At 35.4% G+C, this 23,092-nt stretch overlaps 3 protein-coding genes across 5 annotated transcripts; 2 read left to right on the top strand and 1 right to left on the bottom strand.

Annotated features, from left to right (window-relative positions):
* The first annotated feature begins 360 nt into the window (after positions 1-360).
* Positions 361-8,754, top strand: LOC108223228 (polyadenylate-binding protein-interacting protein 4). Of its 3 annotated transcripts, none has more exons than XM_017397371.2 (15): positions 361-568; positions 3,099-3,253; positions 3,332-3,493; positions 3,570-3,706; positions 3,929-4,119; positions 4,470-4,647; positions 4,726-4,953; positions 5,357-5,445; positions 5,590-5,656; positions 5,790-5,823; positions 6,662-6,975; positions 7,085-7,231; positions 7,550-7,648; positions 7,729-7,791; positions 8,304-8,754. In XM_017397371.2, the coding sequence occupies exons 2-15, from the start codon at positions 3,136-3,138 to the stop codon at positions 8,331-8,333; spliced, it is 1,857 nt and encodes a 618-aa protein (XP_017252860.1). In that variant the 5' UTR covers positions 361-568; positions 3,099-3,135; the 3' UTR covers positions 8,334-8,754. The 3 variants fall into 3 exon arrangements, with proteins under 3 accessions (XP_017252860.1, XP_017252861.1, XP_017252862.1); XM_017397372.2 differs by having other exon boundaries at positions 380-568; positions 3,113-3,253; XM_017397373.2 differs by having other exon boundaries at positions 408-568; positions 3,084-3,253.
* Positions 8,755-9,647: 893 nt separating this feature from the next.
* On the bottom strand, positions 9,648-14,507 carry LOC108223304 (phospholipid:diacylglycerol acyltransferase 1). The gene is made up of 6 exons (XM_017397481.2): positions 13,773-14,507; positions 13,015-13,237; positions 12,661-12,944; positions 11,848-12,178; positions 10,518-10,777; positions 9,648-10,403 (listed from the first exon to the last, which is right to left on the bottom strand). The coding sequence occupies exons 1-6, from the start codon at positions 14,201-14,203 to the stop codon at positions 9,926-9,928; spliced, it is 2,007 nt and encodes a 668-aa protein (XP_017252970.1). The 5' UTR covers positions 14,204-14,507; the 3' UTR covers positions 9,648-9,925.
* Positions 14,508-18,138: 3,631 nt separating this feature from the next.
* Positions 18,139-22,061, top strand: LOC108220585 (protein Brevis radix-like 2). Its single transcript, XM_017394388.2, has 5 exons — positions 18,139-18,451; positions 18,540-18,907; positions 20,222-20,357; positions 20,789-21,177; positions 21,800-22,061. The coding sequence occupies exons 1-5, from the start codon at positions 18,293-18,295 to the stop codon at positions 21,876-21,878; spliced, it is 1,131 nt and encodes a 376-aa protein (XP_017249877.1). The 5' UTR covers positions 18,139-18,292; the 3' UTR covers positions 21,879-22,061.
* Positions 22,062-23,092: the final 1,031 nt, after the last annotated feature.

Here is a 23,092-nt window from a genome sequence, read left to right as displayed (position 1 = left end):
GATTTTGAAGTATTATGTTTAAATTCTAAAGAATCTGTGTCAACTCCGCGACATTTTATAAAAAATTCGCACAAAATCAAAATCACATGCAATCCATTAAAATTTATAATAAAAACAATAATTAAAATCCCAATTAATACACCCTCTAATTAAACACTAAATAATTATGTATATGTATATCAAATATTTTTAATTTTTCGACACCCATTTACCTTTTAAAAAAAATTATGACCAATTTTTTGAATTAAACAAATTCTCACCAACTTTCATTTTTTTTGAAATTCTTAAAAATGAAAATATATTATTTAAAAAAAATAAATTTTCAAAGAAATATTTTTCTCAAACACATGTAGGCAGGCCAGTGAGAAAAGAAAAAAATATCGAGCGAGAGTAGTCCACTTCCTCGTGTAGTCAACTGAACTATCCGGGTCCGGATTAAATATCCATCTTCAAATACACCGGCGGTGTGCCTAGGGTTTCTAAATCCAAATCGAAATCGCCGGGGGCTCAAATTCACCGTCGTTTAATCGATCCTCCCGACTACGCCCCACAGATCGCACTCTTCCCGGTAATTCCCCCTTTTACCCTCACAATTGCGTCGATTTCACACTCAATTTCATTGTTCTTCATTTGTACTTGATTGCTAATTTTTCTATAATTATGTTTGTTTACTAAACCCTGTTGATTATGCAGCGAGTTTGAACAGCGTTTTGCTTTTGTAGTGCGTTTTAATTGGGTTTTGTTTTTATAGTTATGCTGGTTTGGCTTGGTTTGTTTGTAACTTCTATATAACTAGTCAGATTTAAGTAACGAAGCAGCTTCGAGCGCGAGATTCTTTTCAATTGGGATGTATGTTTTGTTTACGTAAATAAGTTGTTAACAAGTTAGTTTAGAATCTTAGATGTAGGTTCTGCTTTATGCAGCTACAACTTACGTGTTTCGTGTGTAGATTTTAATAACATTTTCTAATTGAGGATGTGGGAAAGGCCCAAGTTAATCTGGTTACGTGCCAAGTCTGTAACGTTCTTATAAGGATCAAAGTTCTAGTGTGATGAACACCATATATTATTTGGTGTGTATCTTGTGATTTTGTTTAAAAATTGTTCATCTTAAATTAATACATTATATATGAAATAAAGGTTTGTATGATTTTGAGGGGTATCAAATTTGGATACACACACACACATTAAATGCTCAACTCAATCACTTACAATATTAGAAAACCAAAAGAATGATAAGCTATTACTATTGTATATACTTTTCAACCTGTTCTGTTTTAAGCTATTGGCATAGTAAATTAAGTCACGTCATGCAAAATCTTTGTTCTGTTTTCTTGTATCTTTGATCAAATTCATTCATTGTTCGTTATTATTTTATAGATGTCTATATGAGACATTTTTAAAAATGATTCGTCCCTTTCTTTGTAATGAAAGCATATACATTTTTTTACTCGACTCTATTTAGTTGTCTTATAATAATTAACTCCCAGCTTTAAGCAACTACAGAACATATTTTTCTTTCTTAATTTTCAGCCTGATGCTCGAAGGCCTATTCAGTATATCTGAGTTTTTTGTGGGACAACTGAACAACAGTTCTCTATATAAGGCCTTTTAAATTGGTTAAATTTTCAATTATTTGCTGGCTCGGTTTCTTTTTTGTATATGAGTAATTCTTTTTGTGTGTGTTAAAGCAACTTTGTGCAGTGTGCTCTTAGATTCTATTCAGTTGGGGACATGGGGTATAGGAATATTAATGTGAAGATGTTAGCAATTTCACGGATAAGTCACTTTTCTGATGTCTGTTCTGCTTTTTGCAGTCGTCTATCAGCAGATTGTTCTGCTATATTTGACTATAAGATTCGTAAGTTTTTCCGAGTCAATCTGGTTTCATGATAAGTTGTAAGGCTGAGTTTCGGTTGGGTTTGGTTGGTTTCCAACGATCAACTCGGACCAGACCATGTATATTGGTTTTGTTAGATCTGAAACTGGACCAGACCATTTGGATTATGTGTTGACCAAACCAGACCAAAATTAAACGGTTTGTTCAGTCGGTTTCGGTTTTAAACCAAAACACACACCTATATATAAATTTTACATATGTTCGAATAAAGTAAAATCATTACTGTGTTACAACAAGTGAATCTCCCAAAACTTAACATAATCATAGAATCTTTTCTAAAGCATCAAGACAACTAAAATAAGAAGCCTACTATTTTCATAATTATCCTGATATGAAAGTAATTAAAGCATAAAAAACACCCTTTATGAATCATACCTTAGTGGCACAAAAGTTTTTGAGATAGAGATATATTTAACATATACATAAGTAGATGTAAGATATATATCATATTATATGTATGACTATATTGGTTTAAATTTGTAAAAGTCCGTTTTGGTGTCAGTTTATATATGAAAATGGGACCGAACCAGAAAATAGCAGTTTGTATTTAAATCAAACCTAAATCAAACAGAACTGCTTAAAAAACCGTAAAAAGCGGTTTGGTCTTTGTGGATATTTTTTGCTCAGCCCTAATAAGTTATTGTTCGTAATTTACACCTATGCCACTATCATATCAAGGGCCAATCCATTGCTGAAGTGTACTCCATTAGAAAATATGTTAGAATTGCATGCATTTATACTCCAGATAATGTTCTCATTTTGGCCGAACGCCGAAGTGCTATTGTGAAGAGAGCCGTTACTCTATTGTGTAATAAGTAAATTATAAGTAGTTGATGTCAATTTGGGTTTAAAATGTCTATGGGCTAGACTGTTAAGAGTTTATAGTCTAATGAGTGAATTACAAGTATGACATAAAATGGGGTTTAAAATGTCTATGGATGCCTGTTAAGTTTGCGAAAGCTGCAGGTTACTTGCTCATTATATGCATGATTTGTTTTTTGCATCTTTATTATTGCACAAACATTTTGGATTTGCTTTACCTTTTTTGATGAAACCTTGTCGGGTAATTATATATGGTGCGATTTGTTTATAGAGTTCAAAATGAATAACACTTCCTATCTACATATACCCATATTCTTTAATGCAACATAGGATTCATATTAAACAATTTTAAATCTTTTTAGGCTTCATTATTGCAGCACTTTTTTTGCAGCGGAGTTGAGGTTGGTCAAAAGTATGAACAGGCAACATGTTGTGCAGTCCCAGCCTGCTAATGGTTTTAGTCGTAGAACAACTGATAAAGAAACTGGAACTAGAGTCGATAGTATGCTGGTGACTGGAAAGATTGTCTCAAGTAGGTTAAAAAAATCTTAGAATTTTTTGAGCTCGTATGTGGTAGTGACCATTAATGCTTTAATACTTGTTTTATCAGGTATGCTGGCGGGCGATAGTGAGGGAGGAAGTGGTAGTCCCTCGCATGAGAGGCTAGTTTATTTGGCAACATGTCTTATAGGACATCCTGTGGAAGTCCAAGTGATAGATGGATCTGTATTCTCTGGGATATTTCATGCCACAAATGGCGACACAAATTTTGGTATGTTAAATTTATTTTTGTAGTAATGCTTCCATGTGCCTGAACAATATGGTTAAGTTTTAGCTTTAAATTGTAGGAATTATTTTAAAAATGGCTCGCTTGATGAAGGCTGGTTCTTCTCGTGGACAATTGGATATTTTAGATTCTGTTAACAAGCCTCCTTCAAAGACTCTGATCATACCAGCTAGAGAACTTGTGCAAGTTATGGCAAAGGTGAATTGTGAATTGATACAAAATTTATGTTTGACTTGACATTGCTTGATATGTGGAGCTTGAGTTATCAGAGCTTACTCTGGGAGTTGGGTCATAAAGAAATTTAAGTATTTTGGCACACTGTCACTGATCATTTAGTTCAGCTCTGCAGTACTATAACACACTCAAAATTTCGTATTGAGTATTGACATGATTTTGACTGTAAATAAATCTTTGAACCAGGGCGTGTCCGTAACCAGAGATGGCTTAGCTAATGAGATTCAGCATGTGAAGCAACAAGAAATTATGACGGACTCAAACATATCTCAGTCACGTCATGTTGAGGTGGAAAGAGAATTGGGGCGTTGGGTACCTGATGATGATGATCGAGAGTGTCCAGAACTGGACAACATATTTGATGGCCCTTGGAATAGGTTAGTAATGCATATTGCCATTTTTTGTGAGTGCTACTGCGGGGTGGCACAGGTTTATGACAAAAAACCGAAAAGCACCATCCATGTGTGATGTAGTCATTATTAGTTAAATAAGTCCATCCGTCTTTGTTTGACCTTCATTTTTTCTAGACAAGCCTTTGCTATGTAGTCTGTTGGCTTATTAAATACGGTACTTGATTATAGTTTATAGTTTATATTTGATAATTTGGAAACAGGTCAATTAATCTATCACTTAAACCACCACCAAAAAAAAGAGAGAAAGAAAATGATAATAATAAATTTCACATCTACAAATACTTAGCTGCAAACTATGTGCAACTGTTTTGTAGGGGCTGGGATCAGTTTGAAGCAAACGAAGCATTGTTTGGTGTAAAAAGCACTTTTGATGAGGACCTTTACACCACTAAACTAGATAGAGGCCCTCAAATGAGAGAACTTGAAATCGAGGCACTACGAATAGCCAGGGAGATTGAGGGTGAGGATACCCAAGATCTTCATCTAGCTGAGGTAAAGGCTGAAGCGTACATCTGATTGTCTAACCTATGTATACATTAAAATGTCATTCTTATTGATTAGTTTTAACAGGAAAGAGGCTTAAAACTTCAAAAAGACTATGAAATGGACGAGGAGGCTAGATTCTCATCGGTCTTGCGTGGAGTTGATGATAGTGGATTTGATGAAAAAGAAAACCTTCTGGATATACATAATAGTGAAACCTTTGGCAATGTCTCTGGTTTTGTTGGCAAGTCTTTTTCAGACTTCCCTAGTGGACGAAGTATTGGTGCTGCTCAATTGCCATCAAGTTCTACTATGGTAGTCAGCAACTTCAAATTTCATTATATATAAGCTTTTTCATGTTTCATTTGGATTCTTTTAATACATTTAGTAGTCAATCGTTCTTTCAACAAACATTATTATTATCTAGGCCTTTTCTTATGTTAAATTGGACCACCCATAGTTTACATCAAAAATGTTTTTGAGTGAGCCCAGAAGTTCTAATGGAACATTCGTCATTCCACTTTTTCTATTTTATAAATCTGAAATTTGTTTTTCTGTTTTACAAGATTGTTACCCCACTTCTAGTATTTCCATAGGTTCTGTGACTAGTAATGAGATATGTTTTCCAGCTTTTTCTCTACAGCTTTGTAAGGAGTGACTAAGCATTTTAGTCAGAGAGGATTAATATTGCTGTTTACAATTTTGATGGACTACTCAGGGTTTGGTAGAATCTTCTTATTCAATCAGTGGCAGCGAATACCTCCCAGTTTCTGACAAGGACAATTTTTCATTTGATCGTGGAAGCAGGTATCATGATATTGGTAGTCCTACTCTAGTCATCATATATATGGTAACATTATTATTTACCTTGAATCAGGACATTTAATTTTTTATCCAAGTACACAATTCTGATTCCAGACCACATCTCCTAAATGACATTTCTTATTTTAGGTTTGAAGAATTTGGATTCAGTGATGAACTCACAGATCACATTAAGGATGAGTCAGAAATGCCAAATGTGAGTATTTTTTAATTGAAAAATTTTGCTGCTGCTTAGAAAGCTTTTTTTTTTTTTTTTTTTTTTTATCAAAGTAGGTTTGATTTAACAAACTTGTCTTCCACCGTCCATCAAACTGGAATATCCGCTGCAGTTAGCCGAGGAGGGTCAAGCGTCAGAAGCCAATTGTGAGTGCACTACTTATTCCTGATCTCTGTATATATGTGAAGTACTTTCTCGTGTCCTGTATAAACAAATATCAGACCCGACCCAAAACCCGACCCAATCCGCAACCTGATTTACTGAGACAAAACCCGAAAGTAACCCGAAAATACCCAATTGACCCGAAATGGACCTGAAATTAGAATTTCATTAATAAAAACTTCAATTTTCAGTTTTATTCAATTTTAAGTGATTTTAGCTTGACCCAAAATCGACCCGATTGCTGACACAAACACGGCCTCTTACCCGAAATTCCGACCCCTAATATAGAATACATTTCACACTTCGACAATTTTCATCTGCTCACTATTCACCTTTTAATTTTCTAATCCATTTTGGATTATTTCTATTTTAAGCTTAGCTTGGCGCGCGAAATTTCTGTGGTCGATTTAGTATGTCCAATGGGTTTATAGCCTTTTTGGGTTAACTTAAAAAAAATTACTTTAACTTGAAGTACTACTAATTCGCTTTAAAGTTAAAGTGATATTTTACACTCAACTCAGATGTATGTATAAAGCAGATTGCAGCAGCTAAAAGCTGCCCCAAACAGGCTCTTAATCTTTAGCTTTGATACTTACCTTCTCATTGCTTATATTATGTGAAGTTTTCTGTGTTTGTTGTATTGATGCTATTCTATTACATGAGATACAGAAGTTAATATCTTCTTTATATAACTGTCTCTAAATGTCCGTTGCTGTTATGTATGTGCTCGAACTCCCTATCCTGCTTGTTAATGTTTACTTGATTGGAACTGTATTTTACTGCTGCATACTAGGAATTAATGTAAAGTTATTGTTCATCTAGATTCACATCCATCAACAAGGCTTAAGAGAGCATCCTCTGACAAGGTTGGACTGTCCCCTAATGCGGCTGCATATGCTCCAACTTCAGCAACTCCTGGGAAGAATTTTTCTAGTAATTCATCTGAGAATCTTCCATCAGCCAAACAACGTGAAACAACACAATCTGTTCTCACGCGTGCACGACCTGGTAGCTCAACATCGTCAACTTCAGATTTTGGAAATGCTATTCCTGCTTCAGCTATTACGGGATTATCACCAAGCTCATCAGTGGGTTCACTGGCTTCAGAAAGATCAACACTTAATCCTCATGCCAAGGTAGAGTCGCCATATACTCGTATGAACCTGTGTGTCTCTTCTATGCTCTGATTCTTTGCGAGCTCTCATGTATAATTCTTGCTTCACATTGTGTTTCTTTTGTAAATAGGAATTTAAATTCAATCCAAATGCAAAAAGTTTCTCCCCAACGAAGACATCGTTTAGGCCTGCATCTCCCGTTTCTGATGGGTCCTTGTACTACTCAACTAATGTGCCAAATGTCCCACACATGCATGGTTTGCCTGTAAGCATGGGTGTAAGTGCTTTCTGTTGCCTTTCAGTTTCCTTCTTCTCGGTTAACTGAACCATAATAGCATTTGGTATATTTTTTTAAAGCACTCATTTTCCATCTTTATGGACCTGGGATTGGAGACCTATAGCATGTGACTTGTATAACTAATGAAAGAAACAAAATAATTCAGTGGCCTAGTTTTCACATTCCTTTATACATAGGTATGTAAAGTTCACTGTGTTTGACTCTTCAAGAAAGATTCAGATTTGAATATAGCGCCAAGCCTCCAATATAACATGTCTGCAGGGGTCAGTGTTGTGGCTAATTATGTTATTGTTGCAGATGGGACCATCATTCTCTAGTCATCAGCCTGTTATGTTTAATCATCAGTCTCTACCAATGCAGTCACCTCAAACTTATTATCATCCCAATGGACCTCAGGTAGCTCCGCTCTATCTGCATTGTTTCACATTTGCTTGCCTCTTATGAAGCTCAGCTAAACTGTTTACAATTGTTTGCAGTATGGGCAGCAGATGCTTCTTAGTCAGCCTCGCCAGGTCCTCTACATGCCGACTTATCCTCCAGTAAGAGATCTCCAACCCTCTAAAACCTTGGCTAAAATTGGATAAATGTTACAATAAATAAAAATCACAGGGAATATGTAAAACGTATTCACTCTCAACCATGCATTCCCCTTGTCTAAAAATTTTGCCAACCCCTTGATGTAATTTCTAGATACTTGTAGGAAGATTCCACATCATTTATTACCACAATAAAATTATATTTTCTATTATAACAACTTGAATTATAATAACATACTATTTTTAAAATATAGCCAACCTTTATAGCCAGTGCCATTAGAGCACAACGCCTTATAGGTTATATGCATATTGGATTTTGGACTGATGCCCTTCTGAAGATCGATGCAGATTGTGTACACTGTCTTTTAAGAAAGCTGTTTTTTTTCCCCTGTAAAATGTTCATATTCGTTAACAAAAGCAATTGTCCAGGAAAGCTGTGGTAAAATAATTAGTTATAAATGCCTGAACAGGCACGTATTTAGTTTAAATGACTGAGCTTTTACATTGTTTGACAGGAAATGCAGTTCAAAGGAAGAGAGTTTTAACCAGTGTTGGGGCTGGCTGTGACCTCGATGATCCATGCCGAGGAGAGAAGCATGTGCACTCATGGTTGTGGTATTTTTATCGGGGGGAAAATGCAGTAGAAAGGAGAGTTTCAGCCCAATATTGTCTGGCTGCCGTCTCATGGGTAATTTGTGAAAGGCTTAGAGCTACCCACAATTGGAATGTTCTCACTGTCCAATTTCTAGCAACTAATCCAGATCCCATGTTTACCGTGTCCCCTTTATTTAACCTGTTTGCAAGTTTTTTCTGTTTTGTTTTGGGGCTGTGTTTCAATATTGTAGGTTCTTATTACCATAGTGAATAAAGCTTGGGTGGTTTGTTTAATTTGTTTTGATGTTTCATAAAGATGTAACTTATGCTAAATTAATGTAGAAAAATTAAATGTGGACCTTTTTTTGGTCATTGGTTGCTGTTCACATATTGACATAAAAAAACCCGGAGGCATTTGGATTAAGGTTGGGAATGAGAAAGGTATGTAAACCCAACTGGTGGGAAGAGTATGATTTAACCATCTGACATGATTGGGGTTTCATTTGATGGAACCAAATAAGTGGGAAGAGTATGATTTAGAGCCCGTTTGGTTAAGTTTATGACTTATAACTTAACGTGATTTATGATTTAACGCGACTTATGTGATAAGCAGGTAGTTTAAAATATCTGTTTGGATAATTTGGATAATTTGGGAACACCTTTAAGTCTGCTTTATGCCTAGACAAACAAAGTCTTAATTCATTTGATAGAATCAAATAACTAATCCACACATAAGAGATTGAGATTCCAATAATTAATCCAAGCAGGGCTTTATGAACCGAACATCCCTGTTTTAATCATCCTCAACCTACCTACTCTCTGTTGACAGTGTACGAGTGATAATTACTTCTACTGGCACACTGTCAACAACACAAGAGTTAGAAAGATGTCAACGACATTTGAAATGTTTAAAAGAAGAGCACATATTTTTACTTCTACTTCTTTTCCTAATAAATGAAGTTCATAAGCTATAATTTAATATTCCCTTTGTCTCGATTATATATTTATTTTTAAAATAATCGTGCATTTCAACTTTCAATGAATTTATATTTATTATTTATATTTCAAGATCAACTTTAAGACACATATTTCTAATTTGTATTTTCAAAATTAAGTAAAATTGATCAATATAGTAAATTAATAATAAAAGATTTGAGCCGGCAAGTACATTTTGTTTTGCTGTAATCCTACTTTTAGTTGATATAAAACACTGTTTTCCAAACAATTATAAAGACAAGAAAGTGCAGGAAACTACCCGCGATGAGTGAAGAGAAAAAAAGCTTATACAGAACAACTGAATTGACAAATCTGCAAAGAAACTAATATCAAAATGTTCTAAGCAGGGTCTATGTAATAATACAACAACAACAATATTAACATTGAAGTTCTAAGCTCTACGACAAACGAAGAACATGATAGTTGTAACAACAGCTACTACGGTACACAATGCGACTGAAGTTTCATGCCGACAAGCTTGTGTGCATAACAGTCGAGCCACCCTGGATAAATTAACTGACAGACACTGGAGACATACAGATAGAATTCATAGGCTTAAATTTATCTTTTCCGACCATTTTAAGATGTCTGAGTAAATGTGATCTCCCCCCAGTTCTTCTCCTGTAGCCCCAGCAGCAACCCTTAAAACATCCTCTATTAGGGCGAAGTTTCCCATGATATCCACATGGGCACCACTTTGAGTCCCGCGACCCTCAAGAAAAGTGGCTGGCGGGGCATGATTATACTCCCTGATATAAGTTTTTATCCCAGAAGGATTAAATCTAGTTTTCCCACGCCAACCTTTTGCACACATGAAACCGGCACTTAAAGCGGGCACAGTCTCGTCCCCATCAACGGTAAAGACACCATCGTTCAAACAGTCTTTTGCATGATCAGCTGAGGTATCAATTTGAAACGGGATAGAGCATTCTGCTGAATTTGAGAGCCTGTAGACGTATGCTCTTTCAGTGGGGATGCCAACTCCATATAATGTGTATATTTCCATATCAGGAGCATTTGGTAACCTGAAAGATAAAACAAATAGAGAATAACTGGGAAGTACTTCAATAATCAAATATGCAAAAATGTCATATGATATTAGCAAATGACAATTAGTAACAAAGGACAATAAATCTCACTTCGTCTCCAATGGGTTGGACCAATATTTGTAATGATCATATTTTGGATCATCTAAATTCTCAGCTATCCCATATGAAAAGTGAGCACTGCCACGTGCCATCATCTTTGGAGCAACGAACTCAAGCAGTTCCACAACTTCATCAGCTGTATAAACTTGGTATTCTACAGCAGCATCAATACCACCATAACCCATTTCATGATATTCTGTCCACACTTCCTGACAGCTACTATTTGCAACAGTCTTACCCTTGACGGCATCCTGCATATAACCGTTAGTTAGGCTTTGTTGGACAGAATTAAACATGTGCTATCATGATCAGACTGATGAACTAACAGCCACATTGTTGCAGTTCAGTTCTCAACAAGTAAAAGAAACTTGGTTAAGGCGCACCATATTCTTTACTAATACTAATTCTCATTGCAGGGATTTCTAACATTGCTTCTACTTCTAACTATTAAACTCATAACACGCTTAAACATATAAATTTATATATATTACGTCTTCCCATCACTACTTTTGTATATAAATTACAATCTGGGACATAAGCCAATTATACTGGGGGAGTAGAAAGAGCACAAAGGGAAATTGTAATCACTACTTTTTGGGGAAACAAACTTCTTAATGGTTCGCTGGCATTGCAGTCTTGTTAACAAGAGGTCAAGGATTCCAGCCTCAGTGGATGCATGGGTGCGTGCAAAATTAAATTTCATAAATTGACCTCCCCAGAAAAATTTACCCCCCCCACCCCCCCAAAAATAAATAAATAAATAAATAAAATCCTCTCCTCTGAACAGTTAAAAAAAGAAGAAGAAATTTCCACATTCCTTACACATAGGAAGATAAGGACCAGAAAGTTTTTGCACTTGTCAAAATGACGTAATGGAAACCAAGTGAACTACTCTACCAACTGATAATTTGTTTTTCTATTATAGTCCTCGTCTCAGCGTAATCAGTCAAAAACGTTATAAGAAGCCTATTTAACATTTACTCTATCAAGAATCAAGTCCTAATACATCTGATGAAGAAGGCACATCCACCAGAAAATATTTAAGAAAAATGACAGATGAGATCCATATCAAAACAAATAACGGTGAATTGAGCAGCCACAAGCTTCTAAATATTGTATGTGTTGCTCATGTGAGATTAAGACTAACGACACTTAAAAGGAAATATCTATAGACTATAATAAACTTATATCAAGTCACATTTGAAAAACCTTTAGTTTGTGTGTTAGATGGATCTGTAACAGACAATATGAAATGAGTTAAGAAAACTTATCCCCAGGAAACAGTGCCGATTACGGGGTGCCTGTAAAAACAAAACCTTACCCTGAAGTCGATTCTCTTAAGCTCCGAAGCAGCAGCATATGCCGCTTTTTGCCCAAAGGATATAATTCTTCCATAATTAGTGTTCTTGTCTGGAGAAACATGATTCTTAGTCTTATGTTGGTCTGGAGTATTAGTATCATTGTGATTATGATCTCTTCTGCCATGACAATAATCTTCCTCAGGAGACCAGTCAAGACCACCCCATATGGTGTCCCCACCTTTTGGTAACATTGACATTGTAGAATCCCAAGTGCGAGTCATCTTCATCACATGTTGCAACATCATTTGAAAACGAAATAAATCCTTTTCCAGGACACCCGGAGCAACAGCTCTGCAGTCAAATTGAATTTCACAGGCATCACTTGACAGGCGGTTTTATAAGTATGAAAGAACTGTCTAAGTAACATATCCTAAAGACTAAAATGAATGATGAAACCCAGATAACTACAGGTATATATTCATATCTATACAAGTTAACGAGGTGTGCCAAAACACAACATATCTTCCTCAATTTGAAAAAACAACTGAAAGTACAGGGAAGAGTATCCAGTTAACCGGCTCTTGCTCTAGAGCTTCTCCCCTTCCTCCTTCTGGGGGAGGTTGGGGTTTCAAGCCTTGTCAGAGGAAAAGTGGGTGTAAGTGTTCAATTAACAAACAAAAAAGAAAGTGCTTCCTAAATTCTGCATTTATACTTTTCTGTGTGTAGATTAATATTGAGCTTTAAACTGCTTCTTGTCTACTATTATGTGGAGGGTGTCAGAAGTATTAAACTGTATTTATTTGTTGAAAATATATAAGGAGGGCAAAAAAAACCTGAGGACGGCAATGTCCCTAACTTCAGCAGACAAAAGCCCAGGGACAGATTTCGGAACACCTAAAAATGGACCACCAATATTCATTACAGCCTTTATATGCTTAGCACACCAATCTGATCCGCCACCACCACCCATTGGAGCCGGTGCCTCAACCCATTTCATGAAATGCAAGAAGTACAGAACTCCCATTGAATGAGGGATGATAACTGCTTTCTTGCCCCCACTTGTAGCAACCATCAGTTCAATATTACTTTTTATCCTGCTAAGAGTCTGGTCCCTCGCCTGCAAATAAAGTCCATCATCAATACAAGCACATACAGGGTAATTAACTATAAAAGTCCAAATAAAATACCTCCGTATTTTGAAAAGAAAGCCTCCAATCATATGAAGCCATGTACATATTCTTCTCCTCATACCCAATTCTAGCCAAATTAGCTATCAAAACAGCCCAAACAAAATATCCAGCAGCAAAGTAATCTGCAGCCACCAGTCCAGTGACCGGCCTGACCCTCACACCCTCAGGATCCATCCCAGTTTCATTGTCCAACGACATATGCTCCACCCAGCATAAAGGCCTGAAAACAAAAACATAATCAATCACATCCACCTAATGACTCGCAATGCAACTAAACTCTTTCAATCTGAAATTACTCTCAAGTCAACACCTAGAGTAAGTAAGACTAGAACAATACTAACATCTACTGTGAGTAGCGATTTTACACTAATTCTATGTCGAGAAACATAAATAAGAACTTCAAACTAGTAAAGCACTGATCTGTAACATGAAACTTACACAAAGCATCCACAAACAACTTAAATCCCTAAATTGGCAATCCATAAACTACAATACCTTTCGATCTGAAATTACTCATTAAGGCGACACCTAGAGTAAGTAGAAATAGAACAATAATATCTACTATGAGTAGCAATTTTACACTAATTCTAAGTAAAGAAACATAAAGAAGAACTTAAAACTAGCAATTAACAAAGCACCAATCTTTAATAACAAACATATAAAATGCATCCAAAAACCACTAAAATCCCCAAACTGGCAATCCATTGAACTAAGATAACAACACAATCGCGACAACAAAGGCCTAAAGCTGATACCTTTTGTAGACTTCCCCAAAAGTCCCACCCCAAAGGCGCTTCCTAAACAAGCCCTCAGTACAGTTATGCCCTTCCCATAGCTCAAGCCCACCAGTAACAATTCCAGGCACAAACACAACAGGATGCTTCACCGACAAACCCTCTTTCGAGATCTTGACACCCGGAGGATCAGGCCAAGGCCCCGTGATAGCCTCCGTGACGAATTGAGGAAACGAAGCCGGCATAGCATTGTAAGAAAACAGCAACAGCCACCAAATTACACAGATACACCCGATAAACCAGCAGCAATTGTCTAAGCAAGTCCAACTCTTTTGAGTTTTTTTAGTTGGCAGTGGTTGTTTCTTTTTCTTGTTTTCATCGTCAGTTAAGTTCGCATCCGATGCTTCTTGATTCTTGCTCTCCGGTGCCTTCTTCCTTCTAATTAGTGACATCTCTCTCGTCTCTCTCTGTTCTCTCCCGTCTCTCTCTCTCTCTCTCTCTCTCTCTCTCTCTCTCTCGCTCAGTCTCTCTCTCGTGTCTCTCTTTGGATGAGATCGAAGTAGGGAAGGGGACGATGCAGCTGCGCTTACAACGTGAGTGAGTGAAGGAGTGGGGCCAGGGGAGTGTGACGTGGCGGTGTATAAAAGGTGAAGCTTTTACAGTGAAACCGATAAATGTCTCCCCGCCGATTTGCCACCATTCAATTTCGGTGTGCCTAGCGGTCTCTAGATATTTATTACTAACTGATTTTTGAATACCCTATTTATAACCTTTTTTTAATAAATCGGTCCGGTTTCTCCACACTATATAATTATTTATCAGAGAAGGTATTAGTTAGTAAATTATATTATTAAAAAATTAATCATGTTAAATAATAATATAACTTCTTTGTTTACATGAATAGAAGAGATTAGCCATGTACAATAATTTAATTACTCGTTCTTACATATTTATTTGCCATGAGTACAAATAATCAACGAGCATGTGCAATTTCGAAAAACAGTTACAGTAGATTTTTTGGTAAAAACCAGGACCAGGCTTCGAGAGAAGAGTTTGAATCGGATTTGACATCCATGAAAAGTTGAGAAGGAATCATTTATGTCATACGCGTGAAAATTTATAATTTTATTTATTATTATAAAGATACTGAAAAACCTGACAAATAAATACATCAAAATCGATTCTAAATAAAATATATATTTAATCAAAAAAAATATGCATGTTTCAAGAAAACAAAACTAAAAACATGAATCAATTTAAATAGCTCGTTTTTAATCGTCTAACCCCCTCCGCCACCACCGAGGAGTATATATATATTGGGATGGAACGATGCACGCAAATTAATGTTTTCGTAAAATATTGTTCTTTAATTTATTTTTAAGTTTATTAATAAATTAATTTTTTATTCAGAAAAAAATAAAAATAAATTACAAATTTTTATTTTATAAAAATATTGAAAATCTTATCGAGCAGTAAAAAGAATTTATAGAATTAAATGGACAAAGAAAGTCCAGGTATCTACAACATTTGTTTTTTGTCATAGTAACAATACGGCTTCATGAATTATTTCTATTATGCAATTTAGATATTAGTTATATCGATCACCTATATATTCATTTCTATCATGCTCTACTTATACTCCTTCACATAGGAGTAAAACATAAAACAACTTTTGTTACATAAAATAAATATACAGGTGATCGATATAGCAAAGCCCGCGAGCAGCTCGTTGAAGATGACACTATTGTCGTAATGGGAAAAATCAAATCTAACTTTAATCGTTTTTTAATAACAGTGTGGTGCAGCTTGACTTGAATACATTATTTAAATGATGAGAGTTTTTGGCCTTGCTGGGGCATGTTGAGAGTCTCGACAAAACTCTAATCAACCTGGACAGTTTGAGTGGAATCAAAAATAAATAGCCGACGAGTGATGTTGAGTATGTTTGTTTAGACTTAAACTTGGTAGCTGAAGATGTTTCTACTTTTCTGGGTTCTCGCGTGTGTCTCTGGATTCATGCTAATCACTTCTATAAATTTGATTCATTTTGATTGATGTGATTGTTGTGAATGTTGGGAGTCTATCATTATTAAAAATGGTACACCAATCAAAACAAGATAAACTTGTCAAATTTTATGTTTACTGTGTGTTATTAGCACACCATAAAAAAAAATCGAAAGTCATAAGTCGATTTAAAATCAGAAATAAGTCAGAATCTGATTTAAAATCAGAAGTTAGTTTGATCAACTTTTTTCAGTGACTTAGATTTTTTGAACTTTTTCTGATAAAAAATAATCATAAGTCGTATTAGTCCAAGTGGTTGACTTTTCATAATTTTAGTCGTATTACCTTCAACTCATCCGGATAATCTATTAAAGTTGCTTGATTCTAGCAACACAAAAAATGTAAAAAAAAAATTAGTAACTCAGGTTGATAATCACAAATTGCCAACCAATTTAGGATTAAGGAAATGAATTCATCAATGCTTTCAGCAATCAGCTTTTGTTTGTATTTACTTCAAGTAGAGACTTAGACTCGATTAAGTGTAAATTATACGAGTTGACTCGTTCGTCTCGTTAAAACCGGCTCGTTTAGCTAAACAAGTCAGCTCAACTCAACTCGTGAAATTAAACGAGTCGAATTTGAACAAAAGTTTAGGCTCGATTAGTTATATGAGTCGACTCGACTCGATTGAACTTGACTCGAATTAGACTAAATTTAAAACTCGACATGCTCGACTCGAATTACATCCTCGCGAAGGTTTTGCAAACGGGACCAAGCGGTCCGATCAAGCTATTTTATAGTTTGCCACAAGTAAGTTGTTCCATGAAGTTGCCGATCGGCCCAATTCTAACTGGCTCAGTGCCCAAGCACTCGAGGAGGCGGGTATGCTATCTGTTTCTTTTTCATATAAACTCAAGGCCCAAATCCCAAAGCCCATGATGCAGTAAATAGAACTTGTCACGGCCACCTCTAAAATTTTGTCATTTAAAAAAAAATCGTGAAAACCTTTAGCTAAAAAAACCAGTGTTAGTAAAAAGCGGGAATCGGACTTAATCGGTGAAGTCACGGAACAAGGATTAATCGGAGATTAATTGAATTGATCGGGGATTAATCGGGTTCATCGGTGATTAATCGGATATTTAATCAGTTCGGTGAGTTACGGAACATGGATTAATCGGTGATCAATCGTGATTAATCACCGACTTTTAGAACAGAGAAAAAAACAAGTTGACGTGTAAAGATAAAAATTATATTCATAATCCGACAAACTCCATTTCTTATTAATAATTTTAGTCAACCTCTTGTAAATGATTATATTTTGTCGAACTTCTGTAAACTTGCATGTAAAAAATTTGTAGAAAAATTATACATCATTTTTTACCATATTAAAATGATATATTCTATTTATAATAATTTAGAATTTTAATAATATGTTATTTTTAAATTACTACCAACCAATATGACTAATATCATCGAAGTGTAATGTCTTAAGTTCAACATATTTTACATGTGTTAAATGTCCGATTCATCCTACCATTATAGTTAACGTAGTTGGAATTCTCTAAGATAAAACCAGTTGAACTTATCGCTGTTTTAATTTAACCAGACATGAAGTATTTTGGAAATAAAAAAAATCCGATGTTCTTATAATTAATATGCTTTGAAAGAGAGCACTAGAGGATATTATCTTTGTCAATTTAAGCCCATGTCGGATGAAACACCTTAAAACATCTCCGAACAAATTACGGGTATAATAAAATCCAATCCAGACAAATTCTAATCATTTTTTAAGTCTTTAACATTAATCGTCATTTTTCATAAACAAATAATAGCTGATTTTATTTATATTTAATTTTTATAATTAAATATTCATTTCTTGCTTTTTACACATACTTTCCATCTTCTTACTGATAGATTTTAAATTTGATATTATAATATAATAAAAATATCACATATAAATTATTATTGGAATTTATTATTTAATATAAATTTTTATTAAATTAAATTATTTATTATATATTTATGAAATTTTACCTAGACCCGGGAATGTTCCAGAAAATATATAAAGTCGAACTCGGAATAAAATTAACTAAGAGCTGGGTTCATTTATAACCCTGGCAGAACACAAACGTGACGTTTGGTTAAATTTGTAGTCTACGAGCAGTCTGTGCGTACCCCCATCTCCATGTGTATGTATAAAACTGACACACTTGTATAAACAACACAGTGCTTCGCTGCTGCTGCTCGAGTGTGGATCTGGGCGTGTGTAATAAAACAAAGTGCAAGCCTAGGAAGCTAGACTCTCTCAAACCCCCTTGGATCCAATCCATCCTATTAGTAAACTATCTTTACTCTCCTTAATTGCCGCAAACTCTTTATTACTCTCTCACACTCTCCCACGCCATCTCTCTCTCTCTCTCTCTCTCTCTCTCTCTCTCGCTGTTGATTGATTTATAAGTGAAGGATTATTATTAACCCTGCCCATTCCGTTGAACATTATTACACACACTTGTACGTATCCCACTTGCGAAAGAATTATGTTGACATGTATAGCTTGTTCCAAACACATTGGCGGCGGATCTCTCCCCCCTCAACACCTCGACGATGATGACAACGACGACGTATTGAATCAACAACAAGAACCTGTCACTACTCCCACTGCCAAACAGCACTCCATCAAAGCTCTCACTTCTCAGGTCTCTCTCTCTCTCTCTCTCTCTCTCCCTCCCTCCCTCCCTCTCTCTCTATTGTGATTGTTTTATATTGTGTTGTAATGTGTTTTAGATCAAGGACATTGCGTTGAAGCCCTGCAAGCCATGTTCCGGATCATCAAACCGAAAACCGACCCGAAGCTACGCCGATTCCGATACCACTTCGGAGAGGTTTCATTGCTCTTATAGGAGAACCGGCAGTGCTGATTCGACGCCGAGAGTTTGGGGAAAAGAAATGGAGGCCAGATTGAAAGGCCTGTCCAGTGGCCAAAACACTCCTACTTCTGTCAGTGGAAGAACTGAGTCTGTTGTTTTCGAAGACGACGATGAGGACGATAACGATGAGCCTAAGGAATGGGTTGCTCAGGTCGAGCCTGGCGTGTTGATTACATTCGTGTCATTGCCTAACAATGGGAATGATTTGAAGCGAATTCGATTTAGGTACATTCTGTTAATTGCACTCTAAATGCTTAATTTGATTTTAATTGGATTAGGATTTGTTTTCGAGATTGATAATTTCATGTGGTTGACTTTTCATATGAGTTTGAAAAATGTATATTTCCGCAAGTGGGATTAAATTGGCGTTACATGCATTGAAACTGTTGAGATTTTGTCAGTTTCTAGAGTGAAAACTGTTTCAATGTATGTACCTCTAGATCCCCTTTAATCAATTCTATGGTTGATAATAATGTACAAGCAGGCAACTTTTTTTGAATTCCGGGGGTCACATTCATGTTGTTTAAGTACTGCAGCTGGGCTTCACATGGCTGCTTGCTGTCTTTGTTGTGTGTCACATTTATTATTATGGATATACTACTAACCAATACATGTCCTTATCTGAGAATTGACTTATGTCTCCCTTTGTACAATATGATGACAATTACAATCTATCCTTGCAATAAAATCAATGACTTTTATGACCAATAATAGATATGCTCCAGACTGTGGTGTTGTAGAAGCTTAATCTATTTTTTTTGTATAAATTATGCTAATTTGGCATCAGATTTAGATAATCGCGGATGAAGATTTGTTTTGTTCCTCTGTTTGCCACTCATGGTTTCATAGTTTTTTAGAGCTGTATCCAAAAGTACTTCAAAGATTTTCTTTGTCGTGGTGAAGATTACTGTTTTTTGATGTTAAAGTTTTTGTATGGTAAAGAGTAGATATCTCAAGGGTAGACCCCAATCCCCACTACTTCATTGACCAGCTTAGTACAAGAAGTCCTCAGTAGACTGTTTGTGCTTCAGTAGAATAAATCTGAAATCAAGTGTTCTATTGCCAGATTTTTCATGAACTGTGTTGTTAAAAGGGACACTAGCTCATAATTATTGATATAAATATGTAAAATTTTATCCATTGATGTCATTTATCTATCACTAATACAAATTAGACAATTGAGGATTTGATATATGGACAAAGCTTTGGTCTTACTTAAAAGCCCTCTTTCAACTGAATATATTCATTCTACAATTTCTAAAGGGCCTCGCCAAAATGCAAGTTCATTTGGAGATATGTGATTACTTTTATATTAATATTTATCCATATAATCCTCTTACCACCATAGCTTATTATACACCTCAGTCCCCTTACTAAGCGATAACTGCCTGTGTAGTATCATATACACTGTCAACAATCCAGACACCAAGTTCTTGTCCCATGTCTGAATAGACGTAGTAATTACATTTTACTCATTCTTCTTAGAAGTATTTTGTATTCATGTAGCTGGATTGATGTGTTTTTTTAATGTTTCATCAGTCGCGATGTTTTCAACAAATGGCAAGCTCAAAGGTGGTGGGCGGAGAACTATGACAAAGTAATGGAACTATACAATGTCCAACAGTTCAATCGTCAAGCAGTAGCACTTCCAACCCCTCCAAGATCTGAAGATGAGGTTAGTTTTTAATCCTATATTGACTGCGCAGTGTGCTAGTAGCTGTATGTTTTTAATTCTGTTTAAGTTTAATCAGTTAATATTTCATGTTATGCCGTGGCTTCACATGTTTCTGTTGGCCTTCAATGTACAGTTGGTCACTTTTAAATTGTACGGGCTATCTCATTTGTATATATAGCTCATTGATTAAATTGTAAAAACTAGTTTGAATTCTAAAGATGGAAATTTTATATTTAATTGATTAAATTGCCGTTAGTAGTTTAAATCTAGAAACCTGCTAAAAATTTCACAAATTTAGTTCTTTTATGGAGCTTCTGTCACGGCTAATGTTATGCTCAGCCATCAGAAGAAAATTGAGATGATTGTATGAACAAAGAAATCCAATACCTAGGGTTGAATATATATTACAATTGTAATTTTAATCTTTTCAGGTATCAAAAATTGAATCTGATGGGAGCAGCCCAGAAACACCGCCATTAAGTAAAGAGCGGAAGCCTCGCAATTTGCAGCGTCCTGATGCGAAGGGCTCATCCTCGGATTCACTTGACCAGCATCAAGTGGAGTCTCATCATCACCATGACTCTGCCCTTGCTTCAACCCCGAAATTGTCAAGCATTAGTGCAGGAAAAACAGAGACATCATCAATAGATGCTTCTGCAAGGACTAGTTCATCTAGAGAAGGTGATCGCTCAGGTGATGTTTCTTTGAGCAATGCAAGTGATATGGAGTCTGAATGGATTGAGCAGGATGTACCAGGAGTGTACATCACTATCAGAGCATTGCCAAGTGGTATCCGGGAGCTTAGGCGTGTCCGATTCAGGTACAATATTTTAAACTCATGGCTAGAGTTGCAATTTTTCTCCATTTACATCATAACATAATTGAAGAAAACATGGTGTCAGAATCTTTCTTATGATAAAGCCGTGTAGTATCTCAAACTTACAAAATATCTATATTTTTTCGTCAGTCTAATAGGTGCATGTCTTGCTAAATACCCACTTCATGCTGGCTATATGTCTACAAGGAAGTGTTGTGCACTTATTAGAAATTAGAGTCATATTCACCAGTAATATATGGAAACAAATTCACCGGATTTAAAACAATTAAGTTGCATAGTTTAAAGATAAATATCAATAGCATATTTTGGGAATGCATTCCTTCCGAAGCTCGCAAGCTATGATTTAGAGTCATCTCTTTACTAGTATTTGATATAGGTTCTGAACACATAATTAGGATAATAGTTGTTGCATCTAGATTTAGAATTTTTTAATGTTGCACACGAGGGGTGACACAATACCCTAAGTCATTGAAGTAGCCTGTATTATTAGTCTTCCACGGGGAATAAATAATGGGCTTGTACATTGATTATTCAAGTTTTCTTACAAGGTAAAATGCATAAAGATAAAAGTAGCCGTTGTAACACTAAGTTCTGTTATATGCAGCCGGGAAAAGTTTGGAGAAATGCAGGCAAGGTTGTGGTGGGAAGAGAACAGAGGGCGGATACAAGAACAGTATTTATGATTTAGGCAAGGTTCCAAATTACGTAGATCAAGTTTTACTTGTACTGGAAAAATTAACCCATTGCTAAGTAGACAGACATTTCAACATGTAGGATACCTCTGTGAACATTTTTATTGGGGTCGAATGAAGGCAAAGAATGAGATTTTATTTTATTTAATAAATTGAGACTAGATTGGGGCTCCAGGAATCTCGCTCTCGTGCTTCACAATTTTATTTTTGGTCAAGTGAGCTCCTTTGGCTATTAGATTATTGACCATTGTAATCACTGCAATAGAAAATCCAGGCTCTCTCCTCCTTTACTGGTTTTTTAGATTGTGCCATTTAAGTTCGAATTAATCCTTTCTTTCTTTTTCTGATTGTTCCTTCAGATTTCTAAATACTAAACGAGAATCACTATACACAGAGCAAGTGAACAACCTGATCACAAGTTTATCATTATTTATGAAACCAATTGGCTGAAAATCATATCTGAATTCCTCCAAGTGAACTTGGCCCGTGAAAAAGAATCGTTGCTCACTCTCAAAGGTCAACACCTATATTTGCCCAACACGACGACTATACGAAAATTATTATCCCGTCTGTCCCGACAAACATTTCAAGACTCTTATAAAATATAGTTACACAATATTTTTTCAGTTTTTTTTGTTTTGAATAAAAATTTAAACATCATCGTATTTTTAAATACAAGTTCATATGTCTCGGTGATGTCTCGAAGTTCACAATTTTTTCAGACAATATTCCTAAATTTGTGATAAAATGTAAATTAAGGGTGATATTTTGTTTTGAGAATGAGAAGGGTGATATTTTGTTGCTAGAGATTTAAGAATATGAAATTATTAAAAATTTAACACTCACTTGATATCAAAACCTGTAGCCAGAGAAGAGATAAATGAATAAACATATTTACAAGTGAATTAATGAATTGTTGTGTGTAATGCACGTACACATAAAATACATGGGCGCAGTAAGTGTTAAAAATAAGAGATTATAATAGATAAATTAAAAAGCAATAAAGAAATCAGAAATTTTTCCAAAACAATAAAATGTAAATTAAGGGTGATATTTTGTTACTATAGATTTAAGAATATGAAATAATTAAAAAATTAACACTCACTTAATATCAAAACCCGTAGCTAGAGAAGAGATAAATGAATAAACATATTCACAAATGAATTAATGAATTGTTGTGTAATGCACATACACATAAAATACAT

This window comes from Daucus carota, chromosome 5, assembly GCF_001625215.2.
Source record: "Daucus carota subsp. sativus chromosome 5, DH1 v3.0, whole genome shotgun sequence".
NCBI lineage: Eukaryota > Viridiplantae > Streptophyta > Magnoliopsida > Apiales > Apiaceae > Daucus > Daucus carota.
The sequence above is the reverse complement of the archived record's forward strand: the minus strand, read 5'-3'. Positions and strand labels throughout refer to the sequence as shown.